Here is a 20,018-nt window from a genome sequence, read left to right on the forward strand (position 1 = left end):
TTAATATTCAACTGGAGTTTTTTTTTTATCATGCTTGTACCCATTGTCAGTTTTGAAAAATTAGGCATTGTTTTAGCAATAAATGGCATTATAAGTGACTTCATTAACTGAAAAAAAGTATATATAACGAACCTTTTCATAAGCATGGTTTTACTCGTATTTAAATGGACTAAAAATAATTTTAGCTATACAAAAGTCTTAGATATGCACAACTAAAATTATGGAACTATTAATATCAAAATTCTCAATAAAATATTTAAGCAAACTGAATACAGTTCTTTCTTAATACGTCATTTCTATTTTTAATGGTCTATTAACATTTGTACGAATGCCACATTTTAGAATGAACTTTTACACATTTTAGGAAAAAAAAATTATTTCAATATCTAAAAAATTAGACAATTCCTTGTTAATTCAGACACCCCACAAGCCTCCGATCACATCTGAAATTTGCACATTACAGACTGTACAATATGTTTATCAGTTTTGATGATTAAGTGCTACTTTAACTAGGAAGTATCAAAAACTACTTTTTTCGAAAATGCTGCTGCAAATTTACATTCAATTCATTTAAATTCTTATTTCATTTAGAAATCCAATATCATTACTTAAAAATAAGCAGCTACTAAGAATGCTATAAAATTCTGTACTTGCAGGTAGAAATTCCAAAAATCCTCACAGGCGGATGATCACTTTGTACATGTGATGGTTATTTGACAATATTAGTTTCACTATTAAATACAAATATGTCAAAAAAATTCCAAAACTTAACACACAAGTCATATTTGAAATTCTGAAAAAATCCCCATGAAATATTAAATGGCCATATTTCTAAATTCATATTCGGAATGGGGTCCTTACTCAAGGAATTGAATTCCTGGGGTATATTTCATGATTCCTGATGATTCCTTGATGATTTATATGATTCCTTGCCAGTGGGGTTTAATTTACATTGGCCAAACTAAGAGAGTTAAAATTTCGCGTCAAGAAACATGAGGCATATGCTAGAAAAAAGGAAACACAGAAGTCTTCTGTTGCTCAACATTGTTGGTCCGAAAATCACACTTTCAATTTTTCTGCTGCCAAAATTATTCAGAAAACATCTTCCATTGGAGAATTGGATTTTCTAGAGGCATTTCACATTAAAAAAAAATCTTTCTGTTCTAGTTAACGATCCTAATTCCAATCCATCTTTGCCTTCGGCCTTTAAAGAAATTATGTTTTAGTTCTGGTTTCATCAACAGATGGCGCTACTTGGTTATTCCACACTTTCTTATTTTATCTAATCATTATTTCCTATCTTGTTCATTTGCGGTTTTGCAGCTGAGGATGGTGGTTTGGTAAAACCATCGAAACTAGTCCTGTGAAAATTTTAAAAATATAACGCTGATTTTTGTTGTTTGACTTCTGAACAGAAATATTTTTTTAATAATAATTTGAATTACATTTTAAATATATAGAAATATAAGAAATAGGAATTTAAGTAAATACCATCTTTTGAAGGAAGAGGATTCTTCTCCTGAGTTTCTGCATGCTTCATCTTTGATGAATCAAACTGAGCTAATTCATTCTTCAGAGGAGTTGGAACCTTTGGCAAACTGTCCTTGCTTGGGCTGGACATTTTCTGGAAAAAAAAAAGAAGTTACTTTCTTAATTTCGTTACATATAAATCATATAGTCAAAAAAATTGTACGCAAAATTACATACATCAAGTATTTAATTCACATAAAATTAGAGTATTTCTTTGGATATACGTTACATGTTCCTTGTACCTTACTTCCTTAAATATTTTAACATATACAGACTTCATCCCAAATGAAATGTGCTATCTAAAATGAATACAGTAATAATTATACACGGAAAGGCAAAAGCTTTGAATTTTCATACCAGCAATTTGCCAATTACATATTAAGTGTAAGCCAATTTCCACAGTCTACCGCCAGATGGCGTCATGATATTAAAAGATATTCAAAGCATTTGTAATAATAAAAACCAGAGATAAAAAATGTAGCTATGGTAATAGACGATATTATTTACTCATGCAACTTTTTAAAATATAAGTAGAAAAAACTCTTTTGATGATTTTGGTTGTGAATTTCTGTCCCGACAAATAACTCCAGAATGATACACATAGTGTATATAAATGTATGAAAAAAATCCTGACGCCAACATAAGTATTAAATTATCCTTTTGATGATACTATAACAATATGCTTGAACACAGATTCGGTAATAATAAAGGGTGGTCCCTAAATCTCCAACATATTTAAAAACTGTGGAAAATATCTATAAAAGAATTTAATCCAATATGTGTATTATTTAATATTTAATCATTTTACCTTTAATTTTTTTTAAAAAAACGAACAAAGGGGGAGCGGAGATAATCAACATCTAAAATATAAATACATTTTCAGATATTTTGAAAAGTACAGGAAGTAATTCTACTTCAAAAGGGAAGTCCGTTGTCCTTGTTGAAGTCCGTTACTCAGGCCTAAGAAAGGCGATGAAGTTAGAAAAATTGGTCTATGATGGACAGAGGGTATATAATGATAAGAGTCCCGCTGCGATGGGCAAATGAAAGGAGGAGGGAAGGTCCCCAATTCAGGCGGGATGAGTAAGTTTTTCTGAACTGCATCCAAGGTCATTTAATTTCCTTTAGACACCCCGGTGCGTACCGACACAAATTCAAAAAATATTTAAAGTGGATAATCTGAAGACTTGAAAATTCTATTATTACAATCAACTCCCGATTAACCACACCGCGGATTAACCGAACCCCACCTTTCTTTTTTTTAATTGATTTATTTATTGCGGAACGATAAACAAAAATTACTGTCACAAACCATTAGTGTAAAGCAAACTGTCTTATCGAAAAATACAAAACGCGTGGGATGACAGCAATGGCGGAAAATGTTACAGTACTTAGCGGTTGTTTTTATCCACAAAGGTATGTAATTTAATTATATATAATACAGATTGTACAAACATTGAAACACTGTTCAAGGGGAAAAAAACCTACTCCACTGGATTCTTTTTACGCGCATTTGAACTCAGTAACATTGTTGAAGTTCTCTCGTAAATATTGTTCTTTAACGTAGTTTGCCAAGAACTGAAGTCATAATAAGTTTGTTTTTATATATTTATTTACAGTAGAATGGCAACGGTAAGTTAGTTCAAGAGAAGAGAACGTGAAATGTTTTGATGTACTAATAAGGCTGTTAGAAGCGAAAGTAGATTGAAACTTTGCATGTTTCATTCTTTAAATGTAAATAAAGCTGATTTTATTATGATTGACTGAGTACTGCTTGAACTTCCATCCACATTTCTGGTATCTTCTTAAGAAAGTTTACGAAAGTGAAGTATATTATTATGTCTAAAATATTTCAAATTCAGGCAGTCGAGGTTGATCTACGTCCAGAGGCAGACTACATGCTTATTTGCATGCTTTATGCAAAACTGAGCTAGCTAAATTAAACGTATAAAGTTTAGTTTAAAAAGCCGATACGCAATTTAAAACTTTTCCATTTCTAATGATGTTTATTTTTAAGTTACAATGCCCTTTTTTTGTGTGTTTTGTTTTATATAACCAAACAATCTTATTCTTTACATTAAACTGCTTAAAAATACAGGTATTTAATAAATAATTTTCTCTTTCAAGGAAATTTCCACCGTAAATAAAGGGAAATACACTACTTAAGCACGAGAGACAAGCAGAAAAATAGATTCCGGGCATATTATTACATTTGTATGATGTGCTGACTCAAGTGCAAGCCGCCTTCCCGCCAAAATCAAAGTACTAATTTGCATGTTAAAAGACACGTTGGCAATGAAAAGCAGCTCTCTATACATTCACGGCATTATCTTTCGCTTATCAGACATGCGTAGGATGGCAGAAAAATCTCGAAATACCAGAACTACGATACCCCTACAGAAGAAATCAAAGCTTCTTTCACAACAGCGCTCCCTCCTCCAACTTTTTTGCGTTATTCGAGTTGAGATATTTTCAACAGCATAATTTCCCAACCCGGAACCCAGGCATCGAATATGTTTATAAAAGTCGATCAAGGGTATTTTTATAAAACATAACTAAGTCGATGTTCTTATTCTTTAGCATTCCAAAGAATAATATTGTTGCGTTTTTCTTTTCTTTCATCAGTTGTTGCGTTATTTTCATTATTCACGTTCGTACGGAGTTTGTGTGGATTTGGAGTGAATAACGACGACACTTGATGAAATATCGAAACACACTTTATTTAGCCAATATTAATCAGGGGAGATCCAAAGTCACTTTTTACAGTCGTCGAAGATGTACTATAAACACTCTGACACAATCAGCGACACAGCTTTCACGTTATCAAGCTATCACGGTGGAGACAGCTTCACTGCAAAGCACCAGACTACAGCTCCCGACTCTGCTTAATCGTTCTCAGAACTCCATGTAAACTCCAGACTCTCCATGCTACAACTCGCGATGCACTCGACGATACATAGAGCACAGCTCCCGACTCTTCGGTTCAGCCGTTTCCGGAGTTTAACACACTCTCTCGACGATACACTAACAGACTCTTCGACCACCCGCTCGGCACTCGCTGCCCGGCTGTCAACTCAATCGACTCCGCACGGACTAACGCGAGACGCACACACTAACTGACTGGGGACCTGCAGGGTTTATATAGCTTTCGGTTTGTGTTCGAGAACATTCTGCGCTAAATCGGTAAGAATTCATTCCAGAAGGTTCTCCAACCGTCCATGGTATATCGCCAATTTTGTGGTCAAATGGGCGATTTCTCGCCAAACGTGGCAACCCTGCCTTCCCTTGCTATTTTATGGCAACCCTAAACCTGCTCTGCAGGAAAGCTATCCCATCGCGCCTGTACATTTCATAATAATATCAAGAGAGATGTCTGAGCTAAGATCATCGCATTTCATTCTAGTGAAATGCTAAGATCCGATATAGTTCTAGAATTTGAGAACAACAAGGCCATAATATATTTGAGAGTTGAAAACAAAGAAAATAAATGTTTCTAATAATAATTTTTAAACCGATTTACCTCTAAAGCAAGCTTTCAAACATGGCGGCTTTAAGATTTCCGATAGCCTAGCGGTTCTTGTACTTCGACAGACAAAAAAAGTACCAAATAATATTTTCACAGAAATAAAGTTGATGCTGATGTTCTACATGCGCGTACACCATTCTTCATGCAAGAACTGGATTAATTGGTTTCTGAAATACTGTCTTTGTTGTCAACTTTTTTTTTTTTTTTTAATCTGTTTTCTATAGACACCGAACATTCCGCCTAAATTAGAAGGTCAAGCTTTCAAAACCCATCAAAAACTGACTGAACGATGCCATTTGTAAGTTTGCGAATTTACGTGTACAAGCACGGGGAAGTGGGGACAGTATCCTTCTTGCTGAATAAATTATGTCTATTGCAATAAACGCAAGATAAGCAATGAAAAGTAAGCAATAAATTACACAGTAACAGCCACATCTACATATTCTTCGGTGAAGTGTTTGCGAAACTGTTTTCCTGTTTTTAACATTCTTTAGAACTTGAAATCAGAATCGTGCTCCGTTTACCAAAAATTTCAACATCACACGCAAAATCAACTTGCGTACTTTTTATTACAGTGGTTCACATTTGTTTCCAGATGCTTAACGTTTTACAATTTCATTTGCAAATAACAGTTAATATATATTAGCGAAATTAATTTATTTTTCTTTCACATATGCTATTCATATACTACCTGCTTGTTTTTTGAAAATGTTATTCGAAATCTTTTCGATAAAAAATGTAATTTATTCAGAAAGTTCTGAAAATGAACTCGCATAAGTATTCGGATACTTTGAAATAAAAGTTTATATCTAATAAAAACGTGAAAATAACGAAACATTAAATACTTCTTTGACTAAAATTACACTTTTTATGCGCTTCATTCAGCATGGATTTGACTAATTTTCTCGTGTATGAACGTTCCATTCCTCTCCGTGATAATTGCTTTTAATACAGCTTTAGGAGAAATGTCATGTTTACTTATTCTTTTCTCCAACTCACTCCGTATGTAAAATATGAACGAGTTTTGATAACTTTAGAACAGTATAATAATCACATGCGAACATTTAGGGTTGTATGTTTTACAAGTTATCCTAACAGAACTTGAATGTATAAGATATTCTCTCTGCCCTTCCAGCATGCCTTTGTGATGTACCGGTACCACACCTGGCGCGTATTCGAGAGGTCCAGGTTCGAGTCCCGGCAAGGGTTTACTCATTTTTATGTCTCCTGCTTCTACACAACCTATTGACTTTACAAATGTGTAGAGACATTAGGAGTTTTTTGGAAGCAGGACACCTGAAAAATTAACATCGCCTTCGCCGGGAATCGAACCGCGGACCTCTGGAATATGCGCCCAGCATGCACACCACTACACCACGTCAAGAAGACAGGAGAAATGCCTTATATACTCCCCCTTTTAAAGGACGACTGGGGTTTTAGGGGATCCAATCGCCAAATCCTGAGTGTGGAGAATCATCATCCAACACCCTTTTTTAGTTCGGGCGCCACTGTAGAGACATTAGGTTTTTTTGGAAGCAGGAGTCATGAAATATTAGCAACGCCTTCGCCGGGAATCGAACCGCGGACCTCTGGAATACGCGCCCAGCGTGCTGACCGATACACTACGAAGGCAGGCTAAAAAGGTGGGAGAAAGAAGGTATTTCTCATTTCAAGTTTTCTTGCAGATGCTTTCAGGTTTTCTTTCAGAATATTTATATATATACATATTATTTTTGATAAAATGTAAATTTCTCATTCCAGAGGCAACAAAATATTTAAACCACTAAGCTTCGTGCTTAAAGGCAATAGGTGGTGTATTTAATTATGGCAAAGCACACGAGGGCTATCTGCCTAAAGGGAGGGATGCCTTTCGTGGAGGACTTTCTACGGGAAACTGGCTCGTATACACGTTACACATGGGGAAATCCACGAAAACGCCCATGCAGCCAGCCCGTTCGCGGGATTCGAACCTCAGACCGAACTTAAAGGCAATAGGATTTTCGGATTCAATTCTTCATTTGGCTTTCGCCTCACAACAATTCGACCTAAATACAATAATTTTTTACTCGTCTGTAAATATAACATTACTTCAATATGATAAATTTTTACTTACTGTGGACTTTGCAAACACCTAGCGTATTTTCATTGTTTTTTAGCGGACGAAGAATTTTATTTTTCCTGATAGCCCACTGTACCCACGTACTCTAATGACTCTTCTAACAAATTCAGGATTAACTTTTAATAGAATGCCGTTCTTCTAAATCCTCTGCAAGTTTTACAGGATTATTATTATTATTATTATTATTATTATTATTATTATTAATTTCTCGTACGAAAAGTCTCCGATTCCTTCATGTTAGTTTAAAATGTGGTGCAAACTTCTATGCATTTTGTATATTTCCATCGTTTCAATATATTAATGATAGCTGAAAGCTTTTCAAAGATTTTTTTTAATATTTTGAATCCATTTATCCTCTTTAATATCGTGAATAGTTACATTTTCGAAAGGAACTTCTAATTTGTAGCATCTTGCCATGTTCATTCTAGAGTGAAATTGTTAAATAAATTTTGCTGAAAAAACATTTGAATTTAACAAATATTCTCTATTCGTATAAATTATTATTGCAAAGAAATAAAAAAATAATTGCAAAGAAAAAATATGAATTTAACAAATATTCTCTATTCTTATAATTATTTTTATTTTTATTTTTATTTCTTTGCAATTAAAATTTTATAGTTAAATTTTAATTTTATATTTGCTTTATACGAACAGATAATATTTGTTAAATTCAAATTTCATTCCTTGCAGCAATGGCGCAAGAGAATTATTTAAATTTAACTTAACTTTACTCTTTTATTCTGAAACAATTTTGCTGAAAAATGTTGTAATTTACAAGTGAAGATAATAAAGTCTTATGATATATTTTCATTTAAATGAAAAAATACGACAAGAACCATCGCCTTCGAAAACACCTCAGCAGAATTTTCGGGTGTCCAGTTCATTACGTGATTTACTGAATAACACTTTCGGAATGCATTATTCTAATGATATTTTGATGACATTTATTTTGTAACAAGCAAGCCTTAAACCCTTTAATTGGCAAACGGTGAAAATACATGTTACTTCTAAGCTACCATGCCAGAAAAAGGGTTAAAATAGAGAACAAATAATAATATTAGGAGAAAATAAATGTTACCATACTCTTTTATTCGTGTCTTTTCTCAGTTCATGACATCAGTTTTCATAATAAAATGAAACTTTTTTCTGTTACTTTAGCTTTATTTGTTAAACATCACGTTCTTCGCATTTAGCTCACAGAAAACAAAACAAAACAAACAAACAAAAAACCCTACTACTTTAGAAAGACCAATAGAATTCGAGAATGTAAATACTTGTTTTTATATATATTCGCTATACTATTTACATTCCATATTATTTCTTTAAAAATATTACATAGTGACAATCTTCGGTGGCAACATCTTTTGATTTAAAAAGTGATTCGACACAAAAGTGAAACGGACACAAACTTCAGGATTGAGGCTGATACATTTAATTGTTTTATAGCGAGAGCTCGTGCCCATAAACAGCTTGTTTTCGCTGCATTTGGCATACTTTCAAGAATACATTTAATGCTTAAAAATATATGTTAGTCTCAATTACTTACATGTTTTAAATATTAAATTTGAGAAGTTTCGGATTAATATTATTCATAACTTCTTCAGAGCAAGTAAAATATCATTTCCGGTTTACTAGTTTTAAGTCAAAATCTAATATGTTATTCTCATCGATATAAAAGTCTTACATACTAAAACTGGAAAATTTCCTATATTTTAACACAACTTTTCACTAAAAGCAGTTATAGGCTTCAACAGAAATACCACTTCCGGTTGTCCAATTTTACCCCAAAATCTAATCAATTCTTGACATGAATACAGAAAGCTTAAATAAGAAAAACAGAAATTTATGGAAGTTTCACATAAAAGTTATAGCGGACAGACAGACTGCAATCTAAAAATTGTAAAAGCGCGGAGAGGGGGGGGGGGCTTAACACGAAACTCCTTATCGAATTTTTGGGCTGAGAACATTACCTCTGTATAGACAAAGAGATTGGTGGAAAGTAAAAAAGTCCCATTTTTGCAACTTGCTGCTTCAGCGATACTCTTTTTAAAACAGATGAAGACTATCTGAATAGCAAAACGATAAGTACTAACTTAAGTAGCCCGCGCTATGTTAAATATGTCTTCCTTTTCCCGCCATTCCTGTTTCCGCGGTTGTCAAAGACGTTTTTGTTTCCGCAAAACCATCAATCTTCATTTCCCCCCTTCCCAAAAGGGTTACACCATGGAGGTAGGAAAGGAAGGAGGGGCCAATCGACACTAGAAGTGAAGCACTGCTTTCAAGCTTGGGTCACCAGATGGGGTGTTCTTTGTTTACATTCAGAAGCTCGCTTGACAGGATTCTGATAGTATTTCGACACACGACAGTTCCATACAAATCGAAAAAGGGACTTCGCATGAAAGAAACATTCATAGTGTGATGGATAATAGCAATTTGTATAGTTTAGTGACATTTACGCAAAAATCACATCTTGGTTATTTTTCGATAACTAACAACAGCGATTTTGATTATGAATTTGTTTTATAAAATTCTAAGCTGTTGAACTACAAAAATATAGATTTTAAGAAAAATGTTATGCTTAAAGAATGAAAAATACCTTACGGTACATTTAAAATTGTATACGTCTTTCGATACCCTTGATAGAGTATTCGCTACTTTTATTTTATTTTCCAAACGTCAAAATGTTTTAAATAAAACAAATTTTTTTCACATCCATATATTATTGTAACATGTACCTTTTAAAATTTTTTAGAGAAGAGGCTTTACTGCTGCTCGTTTTAAACCCATCGTTTTAATTTTATATATCTGAAAAATAATCACTTTGGGCTTACACGTTTTGCTTATTTGGGTTAATTAAAAATAAAATTACCATCAAATGCTGCAATCCTCGTCAAAATTATATGTATGGGTATTTATGCATGTGCTTGCAAAAACCATGTATCTGCCTTTGACAAAATACATAAATATTCATTAAATTATTTATAAATGTATTTGAAATGAAGAACTTATTCACTTATAAACAACTGTGAAAGTACTGTGAAGAAATCAAATTATTAAATGTATCTAATTTATAATAATTATAAATGTTATCTAAATATATAATAACCTTAATATTGAATTGTAAACATAAATTGAAATCTTGTTGACAAATACGTTATAAAACTATTTAAGCAAGAATTGTTCGTATTGGAAAGCAATCTGTTAAAAGGTAAAGCAAATGCTATGAGATGCGCACTTAAGAACGTAATAAAGAGTTTTGGATTATGTATTGTTGAAATGAAGGGTAAGAAAAAATCTGATAAGTATAATTAAAAGAATTATTCCCCTTACATTTTATAACAACTCAGTTACAAGTTTTAAATAATATTTAAAAAAAAAAAAAAAAAAAAAAAAAAAACCTTATTTTATTCCCTTTCAGAAATGTTCAGAGAAAGTCAAGTATTTCGCTAATTCCTAATAATTCTCTAATTTAACCGAATAGAGCCGAATAGAGCATTAATTATAAATTGACTTACATTTTTCGATTTAAAAGATGCCTCAGAAGCCAAAAAATCATGTCATATTTAAGAAAGTATTTTAGGAAGAAGCTCTATAAATAGAAACGAAATAATGCATAATTTTAATATTAATAATACAATAAACTTTGTTCTTAATTTTTGTACCTTAACCGAATAAAATCGAATTACCTTTATTTTTTTTCTAATGTAATTAACGAAAAATTGTGAAAATATTTCATTCTAAGAAAACTGTCCTGTGAAAAGTATAGCATTTAATTCCGCTCAGAATGAAATGTTGTTTAAAAATATGTTGTTTTCACATACTTAGGACTCTAAAGTGTTGTAGAAAAAGAAAACATATACATTTATATGTATATTTACGACGTAATTACAAAATATTTACATCCGAACGCGTCAAATCCCATTGAACTCAATGGTAAATGATCCAATGTTTTGGTCACCACGCAGGGATCGCCGCTGCTTCAGAGCAGGGTACAGGAGAAACTTCTTTAAGGGGACTCCATCTTACTTCCTACCTCCATGGGTTACACAGTGAGGGGGGCGAGTGGAGCTTGGCCTCTCCCGAAATGTAGGAAGGCAAAACATTTTTAGATTTAAAAAGAAGAATTTTTAAAAGAAATAATCGAAAAATATTTACGATCTCAGATCTTTGCATGAATGAAGAATACTGTATTTACAAGGAGACAGAGAGGTGTTGAAACTCTGCGATGATTGTGGCAATGAACTAAAAGATAGTTTCCTAAAGCAAAAAACAATATTCTAAAATTCTGCACAAAGGTGAGTTACAATAAAATCCTTCAAAATAAATATTCGTTCTAAAACGACGACTGCTTTGGTCTTAATTGCGCTTTTGCAGCTTTTAATTCTTTTGTAGGGTTTATATTTATTTTAACTAACATTTATTTTAAGTTTAAACTATCTTTCCTGTCAAGCCTTACTTTTCCCTGGAATTGCCAATGCCAGAGTATGTAAATTTTAGTAGAACGCGGAAGGATTCAAATTATCAGCGGAAGTATTCTGAGTTAAATAGAAAGGAAATAAGTTCGAAAGTGTGCGTGCTTTCTTGCTTCACGAGTGTGGAGGTGGCTAGTTAGAAATTGAAGAACCACGCGTTTCGGCCTGTGTGCTTGCCTCGGCAAGTTGTTAATCTTTCAACGTAATATTCAGAGTTTGCTGAATTATCAGCAGTATTTTAGAACGCGGTGAGGTTAGTTACGTTTAGAGAGCCTCGTAGTTAGTCACTTGTTATTATCTCTTTTCAGTTTCTTATTTTTATTTTACCGCCGGGTCGGCGTAGTTTGTGAGCGTCAAGAGCACGCATTTGTAATTTCTAAAGTTGAATGAAAAGGGATTTAAACCCTTCTCAAGACTTTGGTCTATTTCCAGTTCTCAGCAGTCACCACTTTGTTGCGTGCAAGTTGGAAGCGCGCAACTTTACACTTTCATTTATGCAAATCCAATAAACTACATTTTCCTTATTTTTATTCTGAATTCGATTACGATAGCCTTTTTATTTAAAGGGCTAAAGCTTTTTTTTTTCTTTTAGTTCCAATAATGTCTAAAACATCCAGTAGGGTGCTTCCAGCTCGGTGGAAATATATTCATATGTAAACAGACATTGAAGATGTGGCTAACTTGAACTAGTGCTTTTCTAGGCAAATTAATGAAAGCTTTATTGTTAATTTGGTCCAGTCCGGCCGCTTTTCTAGGATTTCATTTTGTAATGAGGTCTTTTAATTTGTCTTGGGGTGGTGGGAGGATTATTACTGTTTTGATGAGTGGAAATGAGAGTAATCACGTGGTCAATTACATCGAATCATTGGTGTTTACAAAGTGATTTACAGTGAATTGATTTTCATAATTTTCAGCATATGCATTAGCTATATCAATGGAATTTGTAATAGTGATATTATTAATCCTGATGGGTTTAACTTGAAAATTGTTATTTTTGAGAGATTTAGCAATCCTCCAAACAGAGCAATTGATATGAAAAGAGGCTGCTTACAAAATTAGGCCAGCTGTCGTCTTTATAATCCTTCACCAGCTTCTTTACATGACGAAAAGCCTGATTATATCTACGTTTAACGCGAGGGTCCTGGGAATGTTGGTAAATTTTTCTCAGACGATTTTTTTCTGTGATTTTAATCTTGATATGGTTGGGGAGCGTAAATTGTTCTACAGGAACTGGAGATTGCTGGGCAGGATGGCTGCAGTGGAGAACGGGTGCGACCAAGTCACGCGAACAACGACAAGACATCTGATTGCTTGTATACAATCCGTCTGAAATATGGTTAAAATACAAGAGAAAATAATATAAAACACTAAAAAATATATATGTAGAATCGATCTCCTTGGTTACACAATATTTACATATATACATTGGTTTCAGGGAAGCTAGTATTTGCTGCAAAATCAGCAAAACGTCTGTATGCACTGGTCACGTGGGAGGTGTGATACTGCTGCTTCATTTCGTACTTATCGTACAGTCAAACGATGAATTTGAATAAACAGCAATTAAGGATAAAGTTCTGATTGCTATTCAGAATGAAAGCAGAAAAAAGACGGAGAAGTCCGTTCTCATCTAATATTTCGTTATGAAATAGACCGAATAAATTCATATGTTCAAAGTCTAGCTTTCCTGAAGAATTTGTCAATTGTTTTACGGATGACGGTATCCAGCGGCTGAATTTTTAAGTCCTTGTGGAGTACTTCGTTCCGCACAAAAAATAAGCGTTGGTAATCAGTCTGAGGAAACAGTTTTGTACCACTTTCCACCAGTTTATTTCAGTCCTTGACACTGCGGCCTAGGCTGGGGCATGGACCTTATAAGAGAGGTCTTATTTTTTATTAGGTCCATGGGCTGGGGATGCATACGTCATTATAGGTCTCTGAACTGAGAGGTAGTCTCCTTTTTGACAAGTCGAGCTTGGAAAAATGTCCTAACATCGGGGAAAAAAGAATGAATAGATGTGGCTTTATCTACCACTGTATGTTTGCACGCCAGGCCACGTGACTACGGTAAGACGGAAGAATTTTCCACATTCGTAGTCTGTAAATGTCGTAAAGACAGGAAAGTGGTTAGGAATTTAGACTACTATACCGAAGGGCCTGAGTTTGAATACTGGATGTAATTTGTCAGTTCCCTTCATAAGAGGCAACGGTGGTCCATCTATTAGGTGCCTTTGCAATAAAGAGATCACAGCTAGTAGTGGCCAATGCCCATAAACGGCTAAAGTCACCATTCTGTAAATTTAATTAACCGGCCATCAGCAATGGTGCTTCAATATTCTGGAATTTTCAGTTAAGGCTAAAGCTAAATCATGGCATTATCTGAAATACATGTCAATCTAAAGTTACAGTTTGAATTAAAGTATAACCAACAGAAATTTCTTGCAGGTATCAATATCTTTGCACTTCAGATGAAAAATAAATATAAATTTGAATTTTTCTTTTGTTGTGTGTTTCTAGTACTCTATATGTAAGTTTTAATAAATAGTCAGTAAAATTATTTAAATTTAATATTTTTTTAATATTTAAAAAAATTATTAAAGTGTTCTGACCCGTCAACTACTGTCGGTTCGTTCGTTAAATTCGCATGCAATTTGAATCTGAGGCCACTATTTTACAATATTAAGAACTATTATTGTAAAAAGTTATTTATCGTTTCTGTGTATTTAGCAAAAATTGATACACACAGAAGGAATAAAATGCTTTTAAATAATCGCTACTGAAAAATAAGCAAGTTTTATTAATTTGCGTGAAACATACCTTTCTAAAAAATTGCTGTTATTTTTTAAACAATTTCGATTCTTATGCATTGGCGCAATTTTCTTGGCGCTGTCTGGCTGCAAAAAAAAGTTATTTATTACGTACATATGTTAAGCTTTATTGGGTATTTATCCTGAAAATCAATGCTTACTTATGAAAATTTACGTTTTTGTTTTGTTTGGTAAAAATGTCTAGGTGATCCGTCTTAAGAATATTCAACAGATCCGTTGAGATTCTGCATCAGAATACAATTCATTGAGATATTTTATCGCAGTGTTCTTCCATTACAGACAAATATTACAAGCGCATATTTTAAACTGCTTTTATGACAAAAATATTACGATATATCAATAAAGACATTTAGAACTTGAAATGAAAATGGCTACACTATTTGCGCATGTTAAATAAGTACCTACATTTTTAATTGTGACTCTAGTAATTATTATCGACTCTATTAGTAAATATCTAGTTATGATTTTTGAGTACTTCTGAATTCTAAAACATGATTTCTACTAATAGGTATGGGATTTTCAGAAGCCTTAAAACTTTTTTGAAACAGGCGACCGCAACACTTTATTATAAATGTAAATAATGCTGGGGAATTAAACGCCGATTTTAAAAATATTTAGTACCGCTTAAAACCGGTGTTGGATTGAAATAAATTTTGCAAAAATAGTATTTTGGTACTTTTCCGTTTTGCCGGCGCAAACGATAAAGTCGCCAATAATGGTGCAACTGATGCCAAACGGAATATATTCGCTGGTAACCTTTTACGCCTCCTTTTAAAAACACAAATAGCCATTTCGTACCAGATTGATTGTTTCTTTCAATACTGGCATACAATTACAGAGAATATTTAAGATAATATTCTCTGTTTAATAAGATAATTAAATTTTATGCCCTAAGACTATTCGCGGTAATTAAGTCAATTCGATGCAATCACACCGCTCAACCGAAGGGCGAAAATATAGAAAAACACAAAAATCAAGAATTAAATTCATCCATTCTAATGAGAATGCACTAGCGAAGTAAAGCACTACGGTTTTACATAATTTCTGAGTAAGCTATTAGTACGAATTGAAATAATTCTTGCTGAACCATGATAACATAGTAAATTCTTAAATTAATGTTATTTTACAAATTTATTGCCTTTATTTATTGGCTTTTTACAAAATCATAAACCATATTAAAATGTTTATGCCTTCAAAATAAAAAATTCTTAGAACTAACACTTGTTAATATTTTTTCTGTGTATACTGTATGTTGTCGCCAACAAAATCTGCTTGGTGAGATTTGCGCCGGCGAAACGGAAAAATACCAGTATTATTTTTAAAAATTAAAATCGTATACAGAATATCTGTGAGAAGCTAAATTGGGTGATTGCTAACAAAATTACAAACTGCTCCTTCATATTTAAATATCTGAAATATTGAAAAGTTTGATGCATTACGTACAGAGACTTTAGTAGAAGTTATTTCGTTGCAAATTTTAAAAACGCTTCGAAATTTTTGGTAACAATGCGAAGAACAATTATTCAGTTTTAATAAGGAACGTCGCCATTTCCACGCGCGTTCGTTTCGCTTCTATTTCTAGTTTCAACTGTCCTTAAGGGCAAATCATGATATTATCATCATAAACCGAATTATGAAAAATGGACTAGTGAAATTTGCTTGCAAAGATAGAAACTTAGCCGCAAAATGGAACAAGATAAAATCCTTCTAATTTCAGAAATATATCCGAGCTGCAATATACGAAATTTTTTAAATATATTAATTAGTTGATGAATTAAAAACATCAGTCAGCTAAATCAGAACAAAAATGAAATACAAGGAAAACATTACCAACAATTATGCAAATGTTTTAGAATAAGAAATGGAAACTGCATTGACACTGAATGTCAAAGATTAGAGGAAAGTTAGTTTGCAACGCAGATTAATTGCCTGCAGGTTTTCCTGCTACGGAAGAAATTTTAAGTTACCGCTTTTATCCAGGCAGATGGCTAAAACAATTGCCATGAACCATGAAAAATCTGAATAGAAATGGTCTAATAGCACTTTTGACGATTATATCTTTGTTAAAGTGGTCACCATTATTTAAGGCCTTTGACGACATTTGAAATTTACATGTTACAGAATAAAGGGATTATGTTTGTTAATTCTGCCGAATAAGAGGATCAGCCGCTTTTAACTAAGAAGTACTTTTCAGCATTTAAAGAAGATGAAGTTTCCCAAGCACTGCTGCTCTGAGAGTTATTTTTTAGAAATTGACGTCAAAACTGCAAATTTTTTAAAATTATTTTCAAAACAAATATATATTGTTACGAAATGTACAGGTACGGTAAAATGGCTTACCCGCAAAGCAGTTTTAGGGTTGCCATAAAATGGCAAGAGAAGGCAGGGTTGCCACATTTGGCGATATGCCATGGACGGATGGAGAACCTCCCGCAAAGTAGTTTTAGGGTTGCCATAAAATGGCAAGAGAAGGCAGGGTTGCCACATTTGGCGATATGCCATGGACGGATGGAGAACCTTCTGGAACGAATTCTTACCGGTTTAGCCCGGAATGTTCTCGGAACACAAGCTGAAAGCTATATAAACCCTGCTGGTCCGCTGTCAGTATCGAGAGTGTGCCTCGTCTAGGGAGGTAGGGTCAGTCATTCAGCGAGTGCCTCGAAGTGTAGCGCCGAGTTGGCCGTCGAGAGCATCGAAGAGTCTCTTAGGCGCATATCACATGGCGTTTGTTTCACACGAACAACTCTTTCGGACAATTTTTCTGCCTGGTTTACTATTGAAAGAAAGACGTGCAATTTTTTCTTTTCTTTCGAAAAATACAAGCCATTTTCTCTTAGAAGGTCCTTCACGAAGGCATCCCTCCCCTCAGGCAGATAGGCCTACGGGCTTTGCCGTAATCATATAAACGAAACCAAACCTTCAGGCGAACGGGACCAGTTTCCATTAGAAAGCCCTCTACGGAAGCATAGTTAACCTTACTCTCACCCTTTCGTGCTTATGCTAATAATCTAACCTAAAAGATTATGACGTAAATTAATAATATGTGCTTGAAATTTCGATATTTTAAACTTCTCCGACTTTTCTTCATTTTTTTAACCGACGTTTAATATAGAATTGAAAAAACGATCTGTGGTATTTTGATTATCTGCTCCCCCATGAAATGTCGCTAACTCCTTGTCAACTTTGGGAATTGATGAATTTGATTATTTTTATGGCTCAAAAGCAGTTCTGTTTATAAATACTAAAAAGAAGCATTTTTATAAGAAACTAAATTAAATGAGGAATAAAACAGAAATCTATATGGCTAATATTTACATTTCTACTATTCAGCTAAATGTCAAATATAAAGAAAAAACACAGTAGTTCTACCTAATATTGAAGCCGGATGTGTGGATAATCAGAAAGCATCCACTTTGCTAATATAATACGCCAGCAAAAGCAAATACACCTTAGAACATTAAATAATAATAGGATAACAAATTTAATCCTCCTTTTTTTACTTATTACGTGTCCCACCCTGACGGAAAGAGCCCCATGGAGGTCTTTTTAAGGGAAACTAGCTCGTATCCACGTTACACACGGCCACGAAAACTCCCATGTAGCCAGCTGGTCCACCAGGACTCGAACCCGGGATCGAACTACCAATGTTCAGCGGTTTTTACCGCTCTACCGCTGGTGGATTATTTAATCCTCTTTGTAGTATTTTTTTTTGGGAGGGAGGGGGGAGGAAAAGCATCTACAAAATAAGAGATAATGAGGATTGTTCCACCAAAACATTCATTTTGTGGCTGAGGCATTGCCAGTTGCAAATTTACTTAAACATGGGGGGTGGGGAGGCATACAGTGAAGAAGCAGAACCCGAGCATCACTTTTCATTCAGTACATGAAAAATGAAGCTAAAACGTTACAGCAGACTGACAATCCTGACCAGGCTAACAAAATTCCATTTTCTGTTTGTTTTGACTGAAGCAAGATTGCCCAATGAAGTTTCCTCAAATAAACTCGAAGGGGTTGATAGGTCAGTTAGAATTCCGATATCGAAAGTTGATAGTCGTGTCTATCAAGTCATGCGGTTCTTTAAATCGTATACAACATTCATATCATCCATCTGTCAAGAAAGTAATAAAACATTATGCAGTAGTACTTCAAATATGAAGATACCTAATCTGGGTAGCTAAAGAGGACTAAAAACTGCGCGGGTGGCATTAAACTAAAATCTATGGTTATTTTCTACCATTTAAATGAACGGTTTGGTTTATTTGGGGGGGATTATTGCGAAACACGCGACGGTTGATGCCTTCATATAGGACTGAATTTCGAAGGAAAACTATACACGTTAAAACATAGGGAACACCACGAAAACGCCCAGGCAGCCAACCCGTTCGCCAGGATTCGAACCCCTGTCGAACTGCCAGTATTTAGCGACTTCTACCACTAGGCAGCTGTTGGGCATCCGAATTGAATAAAACCAGCTAAGTTCCTTTAAAAAAATATCTGAACTCGCTTGCCATACATAGTATAATCTTGATTATCCGAACTAAATGAGACTGCGAAGATTCATTAAGAAAACTATCTTACGTTACATACTATAACACAGCATTATCCGAACTGAATGAGATCGAAATAGTTTGGTAGTAAATTTATCCAGAAAATGGATTTCCTTTAAAAAAATATCTGAACTCGCTTGCCATACATAGTATAATCTTGAATATCCGAACTAAATGAGACTGCGAAGATTCATTAAGAAAACTATCTTACGTTACATACTATAACACAGCATTATCCGAACTGAATGAGATCGAAATAGTTTGGTAGTAAATTTATCCAGAAAATGGATTTCCATTCTTGTTAAAATTATTATGCAACTTAAATAAAGTTAAACTATTTATTCGCGAACATATTTATTTTTAAGCATTATTTTATTTCGATGTTAATTTGTTTTGTTTAAAGTAAAATAAAAGATGTAAGTACGAGTATTCTATATTTTATTTACATTACATAGCAAAATCTTTCACCGATTTTTGATCAACTTTTACAGAATTTTCTGAAAAGGTTTCTTCCGCGTAATACCATTTTGAAGACCTTTTGATCTGTACGCCTCTCTTCTCATGCTTCGTGGATCGATCTGTTGCCGAGTGGCGAGACCGCTATACGCTGGTAGTTCGACCAGACTTCATATGTCGGCGAACGGGACCACCAGCGGCCGAAGCCGCTGAGCACTGGTAGTTTGGTCTGGGATTCGAGTCCCGGCGAACATGGGCATGGCTACATGGGCGTTTTCCCCATGTGTAACTCGGATACAAGTCAGTTTCCTTTAAAAAGACCTCCACGGGACAATCCTCCTCAATTCGGGACAATTCCGTGCAGTGCCTAAGGGCGGAGTTCGTAATAAGCAAGAAAGAAATGTGGGCGTGCCCACTAGTCGCATGGGGGTTCTCTTTAATTTTCCCTATATGTAAAGTAAATATGAGCCCGTTTTTTCATGCTGGCCTTCAGAAAGACAAAACTTAAATAACCCTAGTGTGATTTACTTTAATCCAAATGCA

At 34.1% G+C, this 20,018-nt stretch overlaps 1 protein-coding gene across 4 annotated transcripts in view; it reads right to left on the reverse strand.

Annotated features, from left to right (window-relative positions):
- LOC118181631 (uncharacterized) overlaps positions 1-20,018 on the reverse strand; it is an 83,346-nt gene that overhangs the window by 10,934 nt on the left and 52,394 nt on the right. For all 4 annotated transcript variants that reach the window (XM_085824304.1, XM_085824302.1, XM_085824303.1 and 1 more), the window contains exon 2: positions 1,492-1,624. In XM_085824304.1, the coding sequence (XP_085680430.1) occupies positions 1,492-1,621 (130 nt within the window). In that variant the 5' untranslated portion in view covers positions 1,622-1,624. The remainder of the gene's footprint in view (positions 1-1,491; positions 1,625-20,018) is intronic.

The sequence above is a fragment of the Stegodyphus dumicola genome, chromosome 9, assembly GCF_044657685.1.
Source record: "Stegodyphus dumicola isolate Sdum_Otavi_A_Nest chromosome 9, ASM4465768v1".
Lineage (NCBI taxonomy): Eukaryota > Metazoa > Arthropoda > Arachnida > Araneae > Eresidae > Stegodyphus > Stegodyphus dumicola.